Source organism: Conger conger, chromosome 9 (genome assembly GCF_963514075.1).
Source record: "Conger conger chromosome 9, fConCon1.1, whole genome shotgun sequence".
Taxonomy (NCBI): Eukaryota; Metazoa; Chordata; class Actinopteri; order Anguilliformes; family Congridae; genus Conger; species Conger conger.
In genome coordinates, this window is record NC_083768.1 from 32,678,085 (window position 1) to 32,695,073 (window position 16,989).

At 43.4% G+C, this 16,989-nt stretch overlaps 1 protein-coding gene across 5 annotated transcripts in view; it reads left to right on the forward strand.

The window, feature by feature from the left end:
- LOC133136548 (receptor-type tyrosine-protein phosphatase mu-like) overlaps positions 1–16,989 on the forward strand; it is a 191,817-nt gene that overhangs the window by 56,692 nt on the left and 118,136 nt on the right. For all 5 annotated transcript variants that reach the window (XM_061254133.1, XM_061254134.1, XM_061254135.1 and 2 more), the window contains exons 3-6: positions 4,597–4,874; positions 9,092–9,170; positions 13,671–13,786; positions 15,576–15,750. In XM_061254133.1, the coding sequence (XP_061110117.1) occupies positions 4,597–4,874; positions 9,092–9,170; positions 13,671–13,786; positions 15,576–15,750 (648 nt within the window). The remainder of the gene's footprint in view (positions 1–4,596; positions 4,875–9,091; positions 9,171–13,670; positions 13,787–15,575; positions 15,751–16,989) is intronic.

The following is a 16,989-nucleotide window of genomic DNA, read 5'->3' on the forward strand; positions in this document are numbered from 1 at the left end:
GGCCTTCGTTTTTATTTGGAATAATGCAAACCGCTTTTCTGAGCAGTTTGCATGATTGCAGAGTGGTGCCCTTTGCAGAAGCGAGCAGGCAGCCCTCTCCTTGCTTTTAAAAGCTGTCTTGTCTTAATTGGTCCTGAACGCCTCATTGTTGAGGAGAAAAACATTTTTCGTGCTGAGCGCATTAGAACAGCACTAAAACAATCCCATTATAATTTGCTTTTTTAAATAGTTTGCAGATTACACTGCAGTTGTGAAGACAGGTTCCACGGTCACGTCATGTGGGTGGAGAGCAGGATAGTGACTTATATTTGTTGTCCAAGGAATGGTGTTGTGAGGGAGAGATTAGTATTATGCAAAGCCTGACACTGTATTCTTTTTATTTTTTGTTTTATGAGAAGGAGAATGGACACATCTTTATGTAAACAAAATTTTTTCTCTTATGGTTGGACAGAGAGGGTTACAGAGAGAGAGGAGAGTACAGAAAGCTCCATGCTGGGCATATATCCCTGGGGGATTTGTATACTGTATGGGCTGACAGTCAGCCACCCTATGGAGTATGCCACATAGTCTTCTGTATTATCCTAATTTTGTAGTCGTAGTAGTGATAACCCCTAAAAAGAGGGTTATTTCTATGAGTGTTGGCTATGACTATGGGTTTTCAACGCTTTCTATGAGTGTTGCCTATGAGTTGTCAACGCTTTCTATGAGTGTTGGCTATGAGGTGTCATTGCTTGCTATGAGTGTTGGCTATGAGGTGTCATTGCTTGCTATGAGTGTTGCTTATGCTTTTCAGTGGGTATGCAGGTTTTTGGAGTGCCATATGGCAATATTATGACAGCCAGGGTTTTGTTTAGAAAAAGAGATGACTTATCTGAATGGGACTGAGGTAAATTAATAAATGAAATATCATATTGCTTTATTTTGAGCTATGAGATCAGCAGGTTCAGTCCATAAATGATTTATTGCTATCTATACAATTCTTCAAATCCATGTGTTTTTTGTAGTAAATCGCTGGTTTATCACACTACCAGCACAACATTTTTGCTTTGATGCCATTGTCAAACCAGAGTATTATTCTGTCAACAAGAAATGTAGCCAATTGTTGCTAGTAAGGCCTTTTAGAAATACCTACTGTATGTCAGTTTATTCAGTGACCCCCTGCCACATTGCAGGCATATACCGTACTTCTCAGATGCCACTGTTCATTGTACATTCATAAGGAAATGCATTCACAAATGTTACTTTATTTTCTTATTTACTGTATATAGTTTATTATACATTATAGAGACTGTAGCAATGCACCCCAAAGTGAACCTGGAGCTCCCACATGCACCCCAGAATAGACCAGGAACACCAGCATGCACCCCAAAATAGATCAGGAGTACCCAGGATCTCCGAAATGTCGGAACAGCGCGTCTGCCTCTCATCTTAAGCTGTAAGGATTCGTATGGCTTTAGCAGCAGCGGTGACACGCAACAACCGCATTCATCAGCAGGAAAGGCCCTTTGAACAGACAGCCAGGTCTACACAGAGGAGGGCGGTCGATAGAATACAAACCGCCGTGCTGGGCTGCAGCCCACTCCTTCTTGGAAACGAGCCCAAAGACTGACCGAGTTGCCGGAACTCCTCGGAACAACAGCATCATTATTATGAATTATCAAATTACTGCAGTGCGCTGGAGGTTAAATGTGGGCAACAAAGAGTTCAGGAGGGAGACAGAGGAGGGGGGCGGGGGGTGGGGTATCGAACACCGCGGGCTGCAACTGAACCCAAATTATGCAAGCCGCCAGGGCCACAGGACCGGGCACGTTCCTGGAGGATACCCGGCGCTTAAATGCGTATTAAGACAGGGCCTCGGAAATATAACGCTAGCGGTTGCGCCGCTTTTCTCCTCTAATTACATTCACAGCGAGCGCAGAGGGTGCCTGAACCAGTGGGCAGCACGGTTGAAATGCGATCGCTTTGGCCTCACAGTGATTTAGACGCTGTGTAAACCTCAGACGCCTGATTTATCACGTGCTCATTAGTTCTGCTTCAGATCATAATCACTGGCCCGCTGAGGGCCCGGTGTGGGAAAGGGTTCGGTGCAGAAACTGACAGCTTTACTGCACCCCTGCCCCTCCCCACACGAGTAGATCAAATGCTCAATTTCAGGGTTTGTCTCTATTCCCCATACTTACACTCCCATACTTACAGTATAGGGCCCACTCTTCACTTCTAAAATGACATACGTGGGATTGACAGAGGCGCGTGCTTCAGGAGAGAGAGGTAGATGCTTCAGGTGAGAGAAGTAGATGCTTCAAGAGAGAGTTAGATTCTTCAGAAGAGAGAGTTGGATGCTTCAGAAGAGAGAGTTAGATGCTTCAGGAGTGAGAGGTAGATGCTTCTGGAGAGCGGAGCATGCTTCATGAGGTGGCTGCAAAGTGTGGAATCTACAGGATATAGATTGGTCCTCACCATTCAGAAATCCCTCTTTCCCTCCCACCATTTTGGGGTTCTGGTTTTATTTTCTAAATGTGAACAGAAGCAGGGGGTAAAAACTGTCCTGTAAGAATGAAATCCTCCAGCAGGGCTTCAGGTTGCCATGACAGGGTCCATTCTCGGCCTAATGAAGGAAAGGCAGGGTTGGGCGAATCAGAGCTGCACAGGGCTCATTAACACAAGGGGGGCCAGGGGGGTCATTCTTCACACAGGCTTAATGTTCTCTCATCCCGGCCTTCTCCAAACCCGCCTGAGCGCGCCCCTCTGAAGAGTCTTTATGAAGTTATCTTCTCCCATGTCACGAATCAGGAGGAAAAAAGAACTTGTTGAAGCGATCGGTTAATGGCGGCCTTAAAGCTGTTGCCGGGGGCCTCGGGGTGCAGTTGATTCTTCTTCAGACAGTGACATCACATCGCGGCGAGCGCTTAATTAGCCCTCTTCAGGAGCGAGAGCTGTTCTGTGTGACCGCAGGAGGCCTGGGTTTGAAGGCCGCTCTGTCTGTGCGGGTCACATGGTATACGTTTCAGAGGTGAAGCTTTGTGCTGGGCTTTTTGTGGGAAGGGGTTGGGAGACCACAGCCAGTCCTCTCTATCAAAGTAATGGCATCTCTGACTTCCATTGCACTCACCAGCAATGGCATTTCACCTTATAAAATGTGTTTGAGATGATTTCCTGAGAAAATACAACCCAGTGCTTGGTAGAATGCTCCAAGCCTTTTCAAATCAGTACAGTATGGACCTCTGACCTGGTGTGTCCCACAAAATGGACCCTTCCCTGCAGTTCATTTTCAAACCATATATTTTTTTCCTGAAACTGCGAAATGTGAAAATGCAAACTGTCATTGATGTAGAAATATATTGTGGAAATAAGCAGGACTCTTATAACCTGAAGTGCTCTGGAAGCCTAGTTGTGAAATTGCTCCTGAAACAACATGAAACATTGTGCTACTCATCTGCAGTATGAGTCAGGTTGCGTAGGGCAGTCAGTAGTAGGGTAAATGGGTTGCTGATATGTTTAAGTTGTTCTTGGCCGCGGCTGGGTGTAGTGGGAGACTTGGAGCGATGAAGCCCCATGCGTTCCTCTTTCCTTCTGCCAGCCCTGGTGCCTGTCACTCAAGGGGAGCGTGAGACTGATATTCTCCTGATGGCTCTGTTCTGCTCCATTACCAAGGCCTGGTGCTTTCCGCAGGGCCTCCCCGCCTACCAGCTACATAAAAACCCACACGCTTGTTTTCTTAATGCCATCCGTCACATATCCTGTTTTTTCCCCGACCGAAAAAAAAAGTGTTATATGATTAATCGCCAAATCTACCCTGCATTGTTTCCCTTGAAGCTGGTATTACTTTTGACAAAATCCTTCCCACTGTTATTTCTGCCGCCGCGCGATGAGGAAACGAGATGTCATTTCGGTAGCAAAGGCAGAAAATAACAAGGAATTATAAAGGGATGGTGTTATTAAAGCCACTCTGATTGGTGGTTGTATTTACACATTTAACAGTGTGGATGATTGGAGCCACACCCTCCGCGTCTGCGTCCATTGTCTCCTAGTCGGTACTGTAAAATCAGCATCACGGACACTGACAGTACTGACACTTGTGTTTTGTGCGCGGTGGCATAACGGCTTTCATAACAGTGTAAACAGAAAGCTGTAATGGTAGTGTTATGGCTTCCTGGATTCACGCAGCAGATGAAATTCAGTGTTGCAGTGTGTCATTAACACGCTGGAGAGAGGAACCCTCTTTTTGGGCGCTTATGTGTATGACATCTCGCCAGCCACTTGTTAGCTACATGACTAATAATGTACATCAGCGTGAGTGCAAAAGGGAACGTCTTATTATAAAGGAACACATATAATGTTTTTTTTTTTTTTACTGCATCTCTCAATTAAGAATAAATATAGCATTATAGTAGCTATAATAGTAGTTATTATACTGTTTTAATTGTGTTTATGAAAGGGAAAATCGTGCATTATTTCTCAGTCTTAATAAAGGGCAAAAGTTTACTGAATTCAGAAAATTGTCACTGTGCTGTTTATTGTGTCTTTTAGTATGTGACTGGCCTTGCATGGCGACCGTTGCCATGGTGATTTTGACGGCTCTTCTCCCCTGGTTCCCAGGTTCGGCCTTCATGATGGTGAACACGTCCGAGCGGTTCGCGGGGCAACGAGCCCAGCTCCTCAGCCCCCAGGTGAAGGAGAACGACACGCACTGCGTCCTCTTCAAGTACTTGGTGTCGGGCCGGGAGGGGGCATACCCGGGCCACCTCAACATCTACATCAAGGAGAACAACAGATGGCAGATGGGCGTCCCGGTGTGGAACGCTTCAGGGCCCGCCACTCAAACCTGGGGTCAGATAGAACTGGCCGTCAGCACCTTCTGGCCAAACTTCTATCAGGTAAGACCCCCAGGACCAAAACCTGCGTCCGCAGAGCTGGCTGGGCCAGAGGCTGCAGAGCATGAGCAGAGCTGCTAGGTCTGACTAACGTCAATCAAAGCCCGTGTCTGTTGGCACCTGGGATTTCATTTTACTGTATGGTGGCTGCTGACCAGTTAATGGCTGAGTCTGAGGAAAATGATCACGGATCATAAACAAAGAAGCAGGAAGCTTAAAACAAGGCTAGTACTGAGCATGTGACTCAGTGAGTGACAGCCATTGCTGTGTCCAGGTCTGGTGGGAGTACAGCCATCCCTGTTAGTCTCCCAGTACGGCAGAAAAGCCTGTTTACTGTCCGCTGGATGCACCCCCAGCTCTTCCTCCTACTCTTGTTTTTGGAAACGCCCGCTCAGCCTGGAGGCTGTGGTTCAGAAATCAGAGACAGGAGAAGCCCGCACCTACCTGATCCCCATATCTCGGCCTCCCATGCCTCATGGGGGCCGAATGCACTATCTCAGCCAGCTCCCGGGGAAGGAGAAGAAAAGAGAGAAGGAGAAATTGGTCCCCCGTTGAACCAGTGACTTATTCCATTATGCCTCCCTGCTTGAGACTGCAAAGAGCATGGGGAGAAGAGGAGGAGGAGGAAGAGCGGATTTGTTATCCAGTGCTGCTGCCTTCATCGCCCACACTTAGCCTACCTGAGCAGTGATAGGATGAAAGAGAGAGTTACAGGAGTCCTTCTGTTTTAAGGAGTTCTCACTGGTAATGAGAGACGCACAAATTAAGAGGCAGAGGAAGAGATGGCAGCACTGAATAGGAGGTTATGAAGGGAAAAATGCGGTTAGGTCCTCTCTGTGCCAATGAACAGGTCTCAGTTGGGTATTCCATGCATTGTATTTAGGATTTAGGATTACAATAAAATACAGTATATTATAAAATATCATTCCTGACATTTATACTTATTTGGTCCTTATGTTGACTATGAAACTGTAATTCCTACTGGGATCACCCCATATGAATGAACTGTACTTTAACCTCATAGTCATTGTTTTATTTCAATTCAAGTGTGATAGAGTACAGAACCAAAACAATACTTTTGTATTTTACTATCTCTAAGAGGTTTTCTCCAGTTCTCCTACCTATCACTTGTCCTGGCTGCTGTCGGAGCACGTTATGCTGCTCAACACTGTACATTGTATTTCTTTTTTTGAACAAATGTACTTTTGGGTATTTTTTGAAATAAGACTCTCTTTTCACCGAGATACTGAAGTTAAGCTTACTTCTCTTGGAATTGCACACGAAAGCTAAAATCGGGGTAATAGTGCTGGTGTAGGAGAATTTCCCGTTGTGGAAAATCTTTGCAGATCCCCCCCCCCCCAAAAAAAAAAAGAAAAGAAATAATAAATAAATAAAAATCCAGCTGATTATGACCATGATTTGTTCTTTGAACCCAACCTTTTATAAATTAAATTGATAATGAACTAAATACGTTTCTCAAAATTTTTTCATTTAAACTGTCAGAAAAAATAACATAATAGCAGATTATTTTGTGTTCAGACTATGCTGAAATGTATCAGCAAATCTTAAAGATGAAGAGGGATGAATCATCATAAGTCATTCTCAGTGTTTCTGTGGTATAAGGACTCACACAGTGCCCTTAGGGCTTTCTGATTCAGGAGCATTGTTTTTTTCAGGGTGTCATAGCCACCTATATTCCCTTGGAAACAGGCCCATTTTAAAGTTAACACATTGCTAAAGTGATTCATAAAATTGTAAGCAAATATTGAAAATACCACCTGTTCCCCTGGATACTGATGGAATGTTAACCTAACTCTGTGAGCTGAAATAAAATGCACATGCAATAAAGTGCATTTTCAAACTTAGAAATAATTTACCTGGACAGAAAAGGTTTTTGACGCTTCGTTATTATTGGATGTGTCAATTTTGCTATAGAACATACTTAAAAATGCAATGTTGTATGGATCCAATTGTTCACTTATCCATTTAATGAAGTATTAAGTTCTATAGTTACCATAGAGTATTATTCTTTATCCTTTTTCTCCTTCATTTGGAATGGATGACAGTGTCATTTGGTTAGTATGATATTTTGATGAATGACAATCTGAAAATTAGGCATTTTCTATACTAAATAGTTCCAATGATAATTTGGGAAGATGGTGGTTGTGCTTTTTGAATGACTCACCTACTTAACCAATAGAAGTGAGAATCTTGAAACTATATCTAATTAGCATTGTACAGCTAATTATAGGCATATGTAATTGCATGGTATGTTAAGTGTTTGTCAAAATGAATCCACCTGGTACTTGAAGATTACTTTGTCCTCTAATTACAGTCTAGCTTTTTTTGTCTCTTCAGATCTAAAATAAGGTACAGTATTTGTGCGTGTGCTAATTACTTTATGATCACGTCATCTACAAAAGTCTGATTATGCCATATAAATGTATTGGCATAGTGTGTGATAAATAGCAAGCTGGGGAGTGTGTTTCTGCAGTTATCTGATTTAATTTATGCAATATATGATGTTGAAACAGTATAAATTTGTATTGAACATTAGCAATTTCAGCAGTGTAAGGCCTCTGAGCTTGTTTATTTGAACAAGAATGAAGCTCTGAAGCATAACAGGAGAACCTCCCATTATTAAATGGTTCCACTAGAGTAATGCTTAATCCGTTTCCCGCCATAGCCGTACCCTCATTTTTTATTATATAAAACTTTATGGACAGCTGAAGATGCGGAAAGACCCCATCCTAATAGTGAATTAGGATTAGCTCTGGAGCGCGAGTTAAAGATTTGGGCTGAACCAACGTGTCAGACCGCAGGAAGGAAGCTGTTTAAATGACTCCCTGTTACCTGATTAAAGATTAAATGCCATTGTGCCATTGAAAAATGTGATATGAATGCTGAACTTGTGTGTATCCAGTTACCCAGTACACATTTCACAGTCACAGATCTGTGTGTGTGGAGGTGGTCGATAGCGCTGTGGTTAGCAGGGACTGAGGGCTTACCATGGCAATTTTAGGGTCACCGCCGAAAGCTGATGGTAATCCCCATGCTCTGATCAGACAGGGGGAACGCACGGACGCTTTATGTCAGCGGTCCACCCAAGCGTTGTGCTGGAGTCACCAAACTTTTCCGTGCTGGGGAGGGCCTCCTGGAGGGTCTGTGCGTCTGGATCTTCTCAGCACTCAAAGCGTGTCACAGACGAAGCGAGGATCATGGGAACGTGGGTATCAAACCCGGGCCCCTTTCCTGCCATCCGCAGTGGCTGATGAAAACCGTATGTTGTGGCGTGCCGCCAAAACCCTGTCTGGAGAAGAAAAGGAAGGCTGCCTTTTAGCCAGTTTAATCCTGACCTAAAAGGAGACACATTTTTCTTGGAAGTCAAACCAGTCAGACTCTGAAGTGATGCGTCTGATGTTTCTGTTGGTGGACCAGAGCAATGAATCCTGGGAAATATCCACCGCAACTTTACTTAAGGGAAATTGTACACAAGGTCTCAAATGGAAGTCCAGCTCATTTCCCAAGCTTTATTGCTTGGGGATAGTAGGCTGCCGGTTTAAAGCCTGTATGAAGTATTGCTGTTATTGCTTTGGGTAAGCTGCTTTTCTGAGTTTCATTGGTAAGGGTTCAGTGTATGCTATCTGCAAAAATAACCGTCCGATGATGAAATACATGGCATGATGAGACTATTTATATGAAGCAGGCTGAAAATGTTTTGATGGATACAGGTGTTTTATGGTTATATTTACAGATTCCACAATTAGTTTTAACGTCTTACCAGATAGATAGGTGAAAATGAAACATCCTCAGTGTCATTGTCATGTGTTACTGTGCAGCTGTGGAAATGGTCACTGGACATTCTTCAGATTAGGTTCAGTCCACTTGACTTTTCACATGAAAACGACTCATTTCGATGGTTTCACCATCATAATTAAGCGCCATTAAATGTGACACGAAAGCTGAACTTGAGGTCTCCCAGACTCAAGTGGACCCCTTGACCTCAGAGAGCTCTCAAGTTTTACTTTCCACTGCTGAGTACCCAGATTGGGGGCCTTGCAGAATGTCCATCGCATTAATAAGGTTTCAGTTTTAGAAGAAAATGGGAAATCCTATAACCACCTTGACACAGGACCCCTGTTTGGGCAATGGGCGTGTCTCCCTCTGCCAACATGAGAACTAGTGGACCTTTATCACTCCTCTTCCTTTCTCCTCCACAGATGGTGTTTGAAGTGGTGACCTCAGGACAGCGAGGCCTGTTTGCCATCAAGGATGTGGTCCTGCAAGGCCATCAGTGCAGTAAGTCCTTCTCGTCCCACATACAGGAGGGCTGAGAAGCAAACATAGCCCATTTCAAATATTTCATGGAATTTTAAAGACTTTTTATTTTCATTATTTGGGAAATAATTATTCACAAAATAGTATTTGATTTTTTTTTGTGTTTTGAAGTAAATGTATTTGAATTGACTTCTTTGAAAGCAGTTAAATAGCAAATATGAACATGGTACAAATAGTTTAATTATTTAATTGAAAATAATCTCAGTACCTTTAACCCTTCAATGCCTACTGTATGTGGGGCCATTTTTGACTCCATGATGTTTTTAGATGCAAAGCACTATACGGATCCACAGTCTCACAAACTTACTCAGTCTCCTGCTCACTCAGTTAGCCGACCTGCCCCTAGTTGCAACTAAAGACGTGGTCGGTGCTTTGCATTGGTGACAGTTAAAATATACATTTCATCAGTGGATTTGACAATTTGAAATTTCATGTATATTTGACAAAAATGTTGTGTAAAATAAAACATCAATCATAGATACACAGGACAAATGTTTGAATTAAACATTCAAACAAACATATCTCCCACTTTACATTTTCTGGCTGGGGTCCCCGGTGACTCCAATGTCTGCAAGAAACATTAAGGTTTCCTTGCAGGTCATGGTGCTCAAGAATCCTATATCTCACATGTGCCATGATACAAACAAAAAAGCGGGCTTAATTTGAATCATAACCAGTAAGCTTTCAGAAGGGTCGGCAACCAGAAGCGATTCTGAACCAAACAGGGGTCAAAACACAAGGCAGGTCAATACACAGCGTGCTCGAACTGGCACTTTATAGAGCAGCCTTAATTGGCTGATTAATGCCAGGTGTGCTCAATCAACATTGAGCTACAGCATCCCTTTTTCTGGCAGTGAGTGGAGCCTACTCACTGATAGACATTTTTATAAAGCCTGCTACATTCTTGAGCACTGTATTAGATAAAAGTATTTGAAATGTATTTGTACTTCAAATAGTATTTGGTTTCTCAAGAAAATATTTTCAAATGCTTCAAATAGAAATAATTTATTTGCAAGAACTTCAAGCACTGTAAATCAATGCAGTATTCAGATACAAAATATGTAATTAGTATCCATATATCACCTCGGTCTGCTGATAAGGAGCATGTCAAGTGTCCACATCCTTAACCTGACACCTCAGAATAGAATCATATCTCTCCACTGCCCTGCAAATGGCTGGCCTTTCAGTGCCAGAAATCCACAATATTCCCCAGCATGATATTTATAGATGGAGAACGAGCCACACATTTCACTGCCAAAGCACCTCTTTTAGAGCTTCCTCATGAAAAATATGGGAAATAAAAATAAGAAAGACTGAGGGGCTCCAACATGCATGTGCAAATCTTCTTCCTTCAGCATCTTCATTCATTCAAATGTATTCAGCTCGGATTTGTGTGTGTATGTGGGTTTGTGCGCATGAGCGTGTGCGTGTATGCATAAGCGAGTGTTCGTGTGCATGAGTGTGTGCGTGTCTGTACGTCCGCGCGTGTGAGATACATGTGCGTGTGTTCTTGCGGTCTCATTTGCGTACGCCCGTGAATGTGAGCGTGGGTGCTTCAGCGTGTGTAAGCAATGCTAATGCCCTTAAACAGAACGAGCATAACAGCATATTGCTGTGTTAAGCCGACAAACAAAAAATCCCTCAGCAGTGGATCGAGAGCACCGATGACTCCGCGGTGTTCTCTGTTCCCTTCCTCTGAACCCCGGCCTCTGCTCCGTCGCTTGGCGATGCCTGCAGCATTTAATGCGGAGAGGGGGCAGCCTGAGCGCGAGTGCCTGCATACAGCAGAGCCAGGTGACGCGTTCCTCGGCAAACTCGGAGGTCGCTCGCGTAAATACGACTGGCAGCGGCGCATTTTTAAAACGCAGGTCCAGAAACCTGACCCGCCGTCTGAAACACCCCTGCAGCTGGCGCAGTGTGCGTTTCAGTAAAAACAAACATGTCTGAAATACTGTTCCTCTGAGTAAACAGGCTCAAATGGCCAGCCAAGCCTGGTGACAAATTACTGTATGCCGAATGACCCTTGAATGACCCTTTTGAAAGTTATGCTTTCAAATTCAGTTCAAGAAATATGACTGGAATATTAGTTCAATCTTAATTTCTACCCTCCCCTGCCGAAATAGTATGCTCTCAACCCATTACATCAATTTACACTCAGTGAGCACTTTATTAGGTATTTTGACTTATTGGTCTTCTGCTGTAGCCTGTCCACTTACGAGGTTTGACACGGTGTGTGTTCAGAAGATGCTCATCTGCATACCACTATTGTAATATGTGGTTATGTGCATTACTGTAACCGTCCTATCAACTTTGACCAGTCTGGCCCTTCTCCTCTGACCTCTCTCATTAATAACGCCTTTTTTGCACCATTCTCTGAAAACACTAGATACTGTTGTATGTGAAAATCCCAGGAGATCAGCAGTTTGAGATATTCAAACAACCCTGTTGTTATTTAAAAAGAATGTCCCATTCTGACATTTGGCCTGAAAAAGAGCTGAACCTCTTGACCATGCCTGCGTGCTTTTATGCCTTTATTTGCTGCCACATGATTGGCTGATTAAATATTTGCATTAACTATTTAAGCTAATTAAGCCGGTGTAGAGGTCTACCTAATAAACTGCTCAGTGAGTGTATATTAGTTATCAATAAACACACTATGGGTCATCATGGGCAAATGCAAATTCAGTGGGAAAAGCCTTCAGCTTGAAAGAACAAATATCAAAGGTTTTCAAATATTAAAATATGATGACTGATATCCCAGTCTTATATCTTATAAAATGCTTATATCGGCAGATTAAAATGCAAATTTTTCTGACCCTCACAACATTGTCATAGAATTATAGCTGTATAGGTAGTTATGAATCAAGGTCAGATTCTTCATTGTATATACTTTTTACAGTACATATACCCCTAATATGAAATATAATATTTGCATTGATATAATCTTTAAATTTACCGTATTATATATACTCTTTACAGTCAATATATTCCATACATGAAACATGTTTACAGTAAATATTGATGAAATGATTGAATTTCCTTGGCAAAATGAGTGAATGAACTGAGAATAACGGACAGGTGACACTAATATAATGTATTCCTCAAGCACATAATTAAAAAAGATTAAAGACCAGGAGGAAGACTCATTAGACTAAGCTATGAAACAAGCATTTGAGTTTCCAACTGCACAGCGTGGCACATGGGAGGTAGTCTGGGGTATCAAATCAAGGTCGCAGTGGCCTGCTTTTACTGAAGATGCGGAAAGTAATTAAAAAAACGACTCCATGAGTTGATTAGCATGGACTTTCATCCTAAGCTGCGATCCCACCTTCCGTTATAAATGCATATTGACCTAGATTCCTCGTCTTCCTTGTTGTTGGTTCGACTGCCAATTAGGAAGAACACAAACAACTCAATGTATTCAGGACATGCAGAGTAGCTTATATTTGTAGTGGCTGACCACCTTCGTACGCCCAGGAAGCAAACAGTCTTTTTTCAAAATAATGATTTTCTGAGTTGCATTGGGTGAGAAACGGTAGGAGTTGGGAGTTCAGTATTTCCAGACCTCCCTTGGCATTTTGCCGTTCTTTAGCCGCGAGGTTGAGCCTTTCTTCTGTATCCTGAAATTGTATTTCCAAGCTGAAATATTTCACAGAGGCTTATTGTGTTACCTTCTGACCTCTTTCTGTGGCTCTTCTAATTGAAAACACTGCCCAAAGAAGCCTAGAAAGCCCGTGTATGGGGTCCATCTCCTGATTGAAGCTCGAGAGCTGTCCTTTGTGGCTCAAAGACTCCTGAATATAACATTCTGTCAGGCAGAAATGGAGAATTTGATTTGTGAGATTGAAAAACGAAAGTCACTCTCAAGTTTTTGTTCCCATGTGCAAGCAAAATGGCGCAGAGGGGTTAACTCCTGAAATGACAGAAAGCAATCAGGTGCGGCTTCAACAGGGTTAAGAAAGATGCCGCACATAGTTTCAAAGGTGTGATTAATTACATAATGTAATGTTTGTCGCTCCACAATATTTCGCCCAGTTAGTCAGTAAGTTAACCTCCACAAAGCTGTGATTTGGGGATATTCCACAAAGCTGGATCAGCCCAAATTGGGAAGGCAGCCCCACTTGCACAGTTATGATGGGAGTGATTTGGCAGGGTACCCCCTCTTACCCCTTCCTCACCTCCCTCAAAAATGGAGAGGGGAAAATTACCCTCATCATTTTCAGCTCTGTTCAGACATTCTCACTATTTCATAAATAAGTTGGTGATCAAACTGTCAAACATCCATGTGACCAAGAGGAAGCTCATTACTCAGCTTAGAACTGAAATATTTTGAAATAAATCGTTAAAATTAGCAACTTTATCCCAACATAAACTGTGGTGGTTGTGCATTATTCATCCGAAAATTGAACAGAAATAGTGGGTTGAATTAATAATGCTATTTTTCCACCCCTTATTTCACAGTGAATACTCCACACTTTCTTCAGATAAAGGGTGTGGAGGTCAACGCTGGGCAAACTGCTACTTTCCACTGCACAGTCAATGGACACCACAGAGAGAACTTCAACCTGTGGTTACAGGTGAGTTCCACTACCTGTCCTTCACCACCACACAAGATGAAGCAATTCACTGTACTTTGAAAGGAGCTGTTTCATTTTAGGCAGAGTTGAATTGTTGTGATTATATGTACAGTAACTGCACTTGTATATCTAAGGGGTAGTGAATAGAACTTTCTGGAAGCTTCACCAAAGGTGCGCAATGGAGAGGGTACTTGTAGATGCCGTTTGTGTCATTAATTTATCTGTGACATTTAACCAGTAACATTCACTGACTCCCCCCGTTTACACAATGCTAGGCATTGGCCATCTTGTGACTGCTGTACTCAGGCATAAACACTTCCTGCGTCTGTCCGAACACTCGGCTATAAGCTTTCATTTTCTTAACCGAGGCAGCATGTTTGCTAATATTATCTCTCTGCTTAACACACCTACTCTATCCAGGAATTACATACATTGGTTTCTTTTTACATCATACCCATTTATACAACTACATATACCCTGTAGCAGTTTAGGTTAAGTAATGTAGATTGTTTACTTCCCGCTCACTTGTAGGGCTCCTCGGTCTCTGTGCCGCTCCGTAGTACGCTACACTCGTACGCATCGACAGTTTCGTCATCATCGTGAGCACGCTCAACGGCAAGCCAGGTTCTGGACGAGATCGTTTGTCATTTTAACGAACGCGTCCTCATTAGCCGAGGAGATGAAACACAAACATTAAGCGAAGTCCCCCGGTGACGGTGATAAAGAAATATACGGGATGAAGGACTGTCCCCCATCTGCCCGCTGAGCGGTGTGACAGCTGTGTGAGGTCTGGGGACGGCACGCGGCAGAGCTCATAAAGCCCTTACCTGCTGTTCGCCAGCACTGCTGCACGCTTCCGTACTTCCTATCAAACCGGGGACCAGGAAACTCATACTCCACAGACACACACACACACATACATACATACATACACACGCACACATACATACATACACACAAACACACACTTACACACACCTCCACACGCGCATGTATGTGCACACACAAACACACACACACAGATGCATTTATGTACCCACAATCAGCGAGCACATGCTCATGCATTTATATGCATGCACAAAAAAACACACGCATGCATCTACACACTCCAGAAACCAACACAAATACTGTACACACCCACGCACATGCTGTTATATATATGCACCCGCAACTATGTATACATGCACATTGGTATGCACACAGTGAGACTACACTGTCTGTTAAAATTAGATGTTTTGCACTGTTGTGAAATTCAGATTCTGATACTTTTGCTGTAAATGGGCAATTTCCTGTTTGGGTTGTTAAGGGATTATTTGAGATTCTTATTACCGAAAATCTTCATTAGCATCAGCATGTTCCCCTGGTGATGGAGAGATGTCTGGCAGTATGCTGCTTCACTATAACAAACCTTTGGAATTTCCTAATCAGTGGCGTGTGTGTGTGTGTGTCTGTGTGCGCTTATTTGTGTACAAATTTACATGTTAATGTGTCTGTGTGTGCGTTCATGTCAATGTGTGTGTGATATGCAGTGCAGTCCATAAGTATTTGGACTGTAAAACAATTTGCCTTTTTATTGAACTCCAGCACATTGGATTTGAAATGAAACATGAATATACAGTAAGGTTAAAGTGCAGACTGCCACTATTTATATCCCTATCAGGTGAAGAATTATAGCCCTTTTGATACATAGGCTCCCATGCTTGTGAGCGTGATAAATGTCAGGGGGGCTATGGGTATTGTGATGGTAGCTTTTCAAGGCTGCTGGGTAATGTGGTCCTCTCTGTATCAGGGGACGGAAGGTCGGGAGGCACCCATGAAAGCCACCAAGCCCTGGAACAACCGGCGGTTCATCGGCACATTCGACGTGGAGAACACCACCAAGGGCGACCAAGGTCACTACCGCTGCATTGTCCACTCGGGCCGCGGTGTCGGGGTGTCCAACTACGCCCTGCTGACCATAAAACGTAAGCACTGCTCCTCTGGAGGCTCCTTTCTGCTTCTTTTCCCTTCCCAGAGTACTGCTGCGAAGTGCAGAGTACACGGTCTTCTGTGCGATGTTAGCGGTGTCCTTCGCAGTGCAGCGGAGACTACGTACAGTCCAGCGTACTGTGTTCGTTTTATGGGCCTTATTCTCAGCAGTGTCTTTCTGCTATAAGGCTGTCCTTGAATTAATAGCAATCTGACCCAAAGATGATAAAAGAAAAGGCGGTCGGTGTAACTGATATAGTTTTAAGGCTGCCGCGATGTCAGCACCCGACTTCGCCTCTCGTTTGCCGTGGATTTATGGTGCCAGTTAGGCCTAAATCTCCCAGCGCTCCGTGTTCTTACAGCCTGCAGACGGCCGCGGTGGCCTTCCCTCTGTCCGCTCCTCAATTTTCTCTGCCGCGCGGCGAGCTGAATTTACAGTCCGGCTGTTTCTTTGTCTCGGGGCCGCGTGTGATTGAGAAGCTTAATCCCGGCCGGTCTGATAGAGGTCTGTCAATCATTCTGAAACGACCCGACGCGGGGCCACCCGGAGACTTAACCCTTTCAGATCCAACTCGCCGCAGCTCGACTCATCAGGATCCGGGAAACAAATCTTACAGAGCACTCTGCGGAACAGACTGTTTCATGGTGGCTGTCGGCCAGAAAGACCAGTAGCGTGCGTTCTTGTTAAATCTAGCAAAAAGATGGAACGCTGATGTTCGTTGGCAAATCAGAATTTCAGCATTTCATTTCAAGCTCCAATTAAATATGCATGTTAATGATAATTGTAAGGTAAAGCACTGAACACTTTAAGAAGACAATTTCCCTGAGTAGGGACTTGCCTCACCACCATCTCGCTGTCAGATTATGCGTTATAATTTGAGATTAGCTTTAAGGAGGCTGTGCATTTTCAATACTGTAATTGGAAGGAGGTCTAATTCCCTGTGAAATTGGCCATTTTATGTTTTTTCATCTTAGCAGTTTTACTTTGAAATATGTTTTAATCTTTGTGGCAATATGAATGTAGTTTTGACTGCTTGCATCTTTGATTATGAGTTTCTTGCATTAGATAAAGATTAGGCAGGATTTCTGAGCTTTAGTGTAGCTTCAAGGTGATTCAGGAGGAGGTGCCCATGAATGTACCCAGAATGCAGTCAGCCTCTAGGTTAATAGGGGTGACCCTCGACCCTTGCCGGGAACCAAGCTCTTATAAAACTACACAGAAAAATCTATATCTT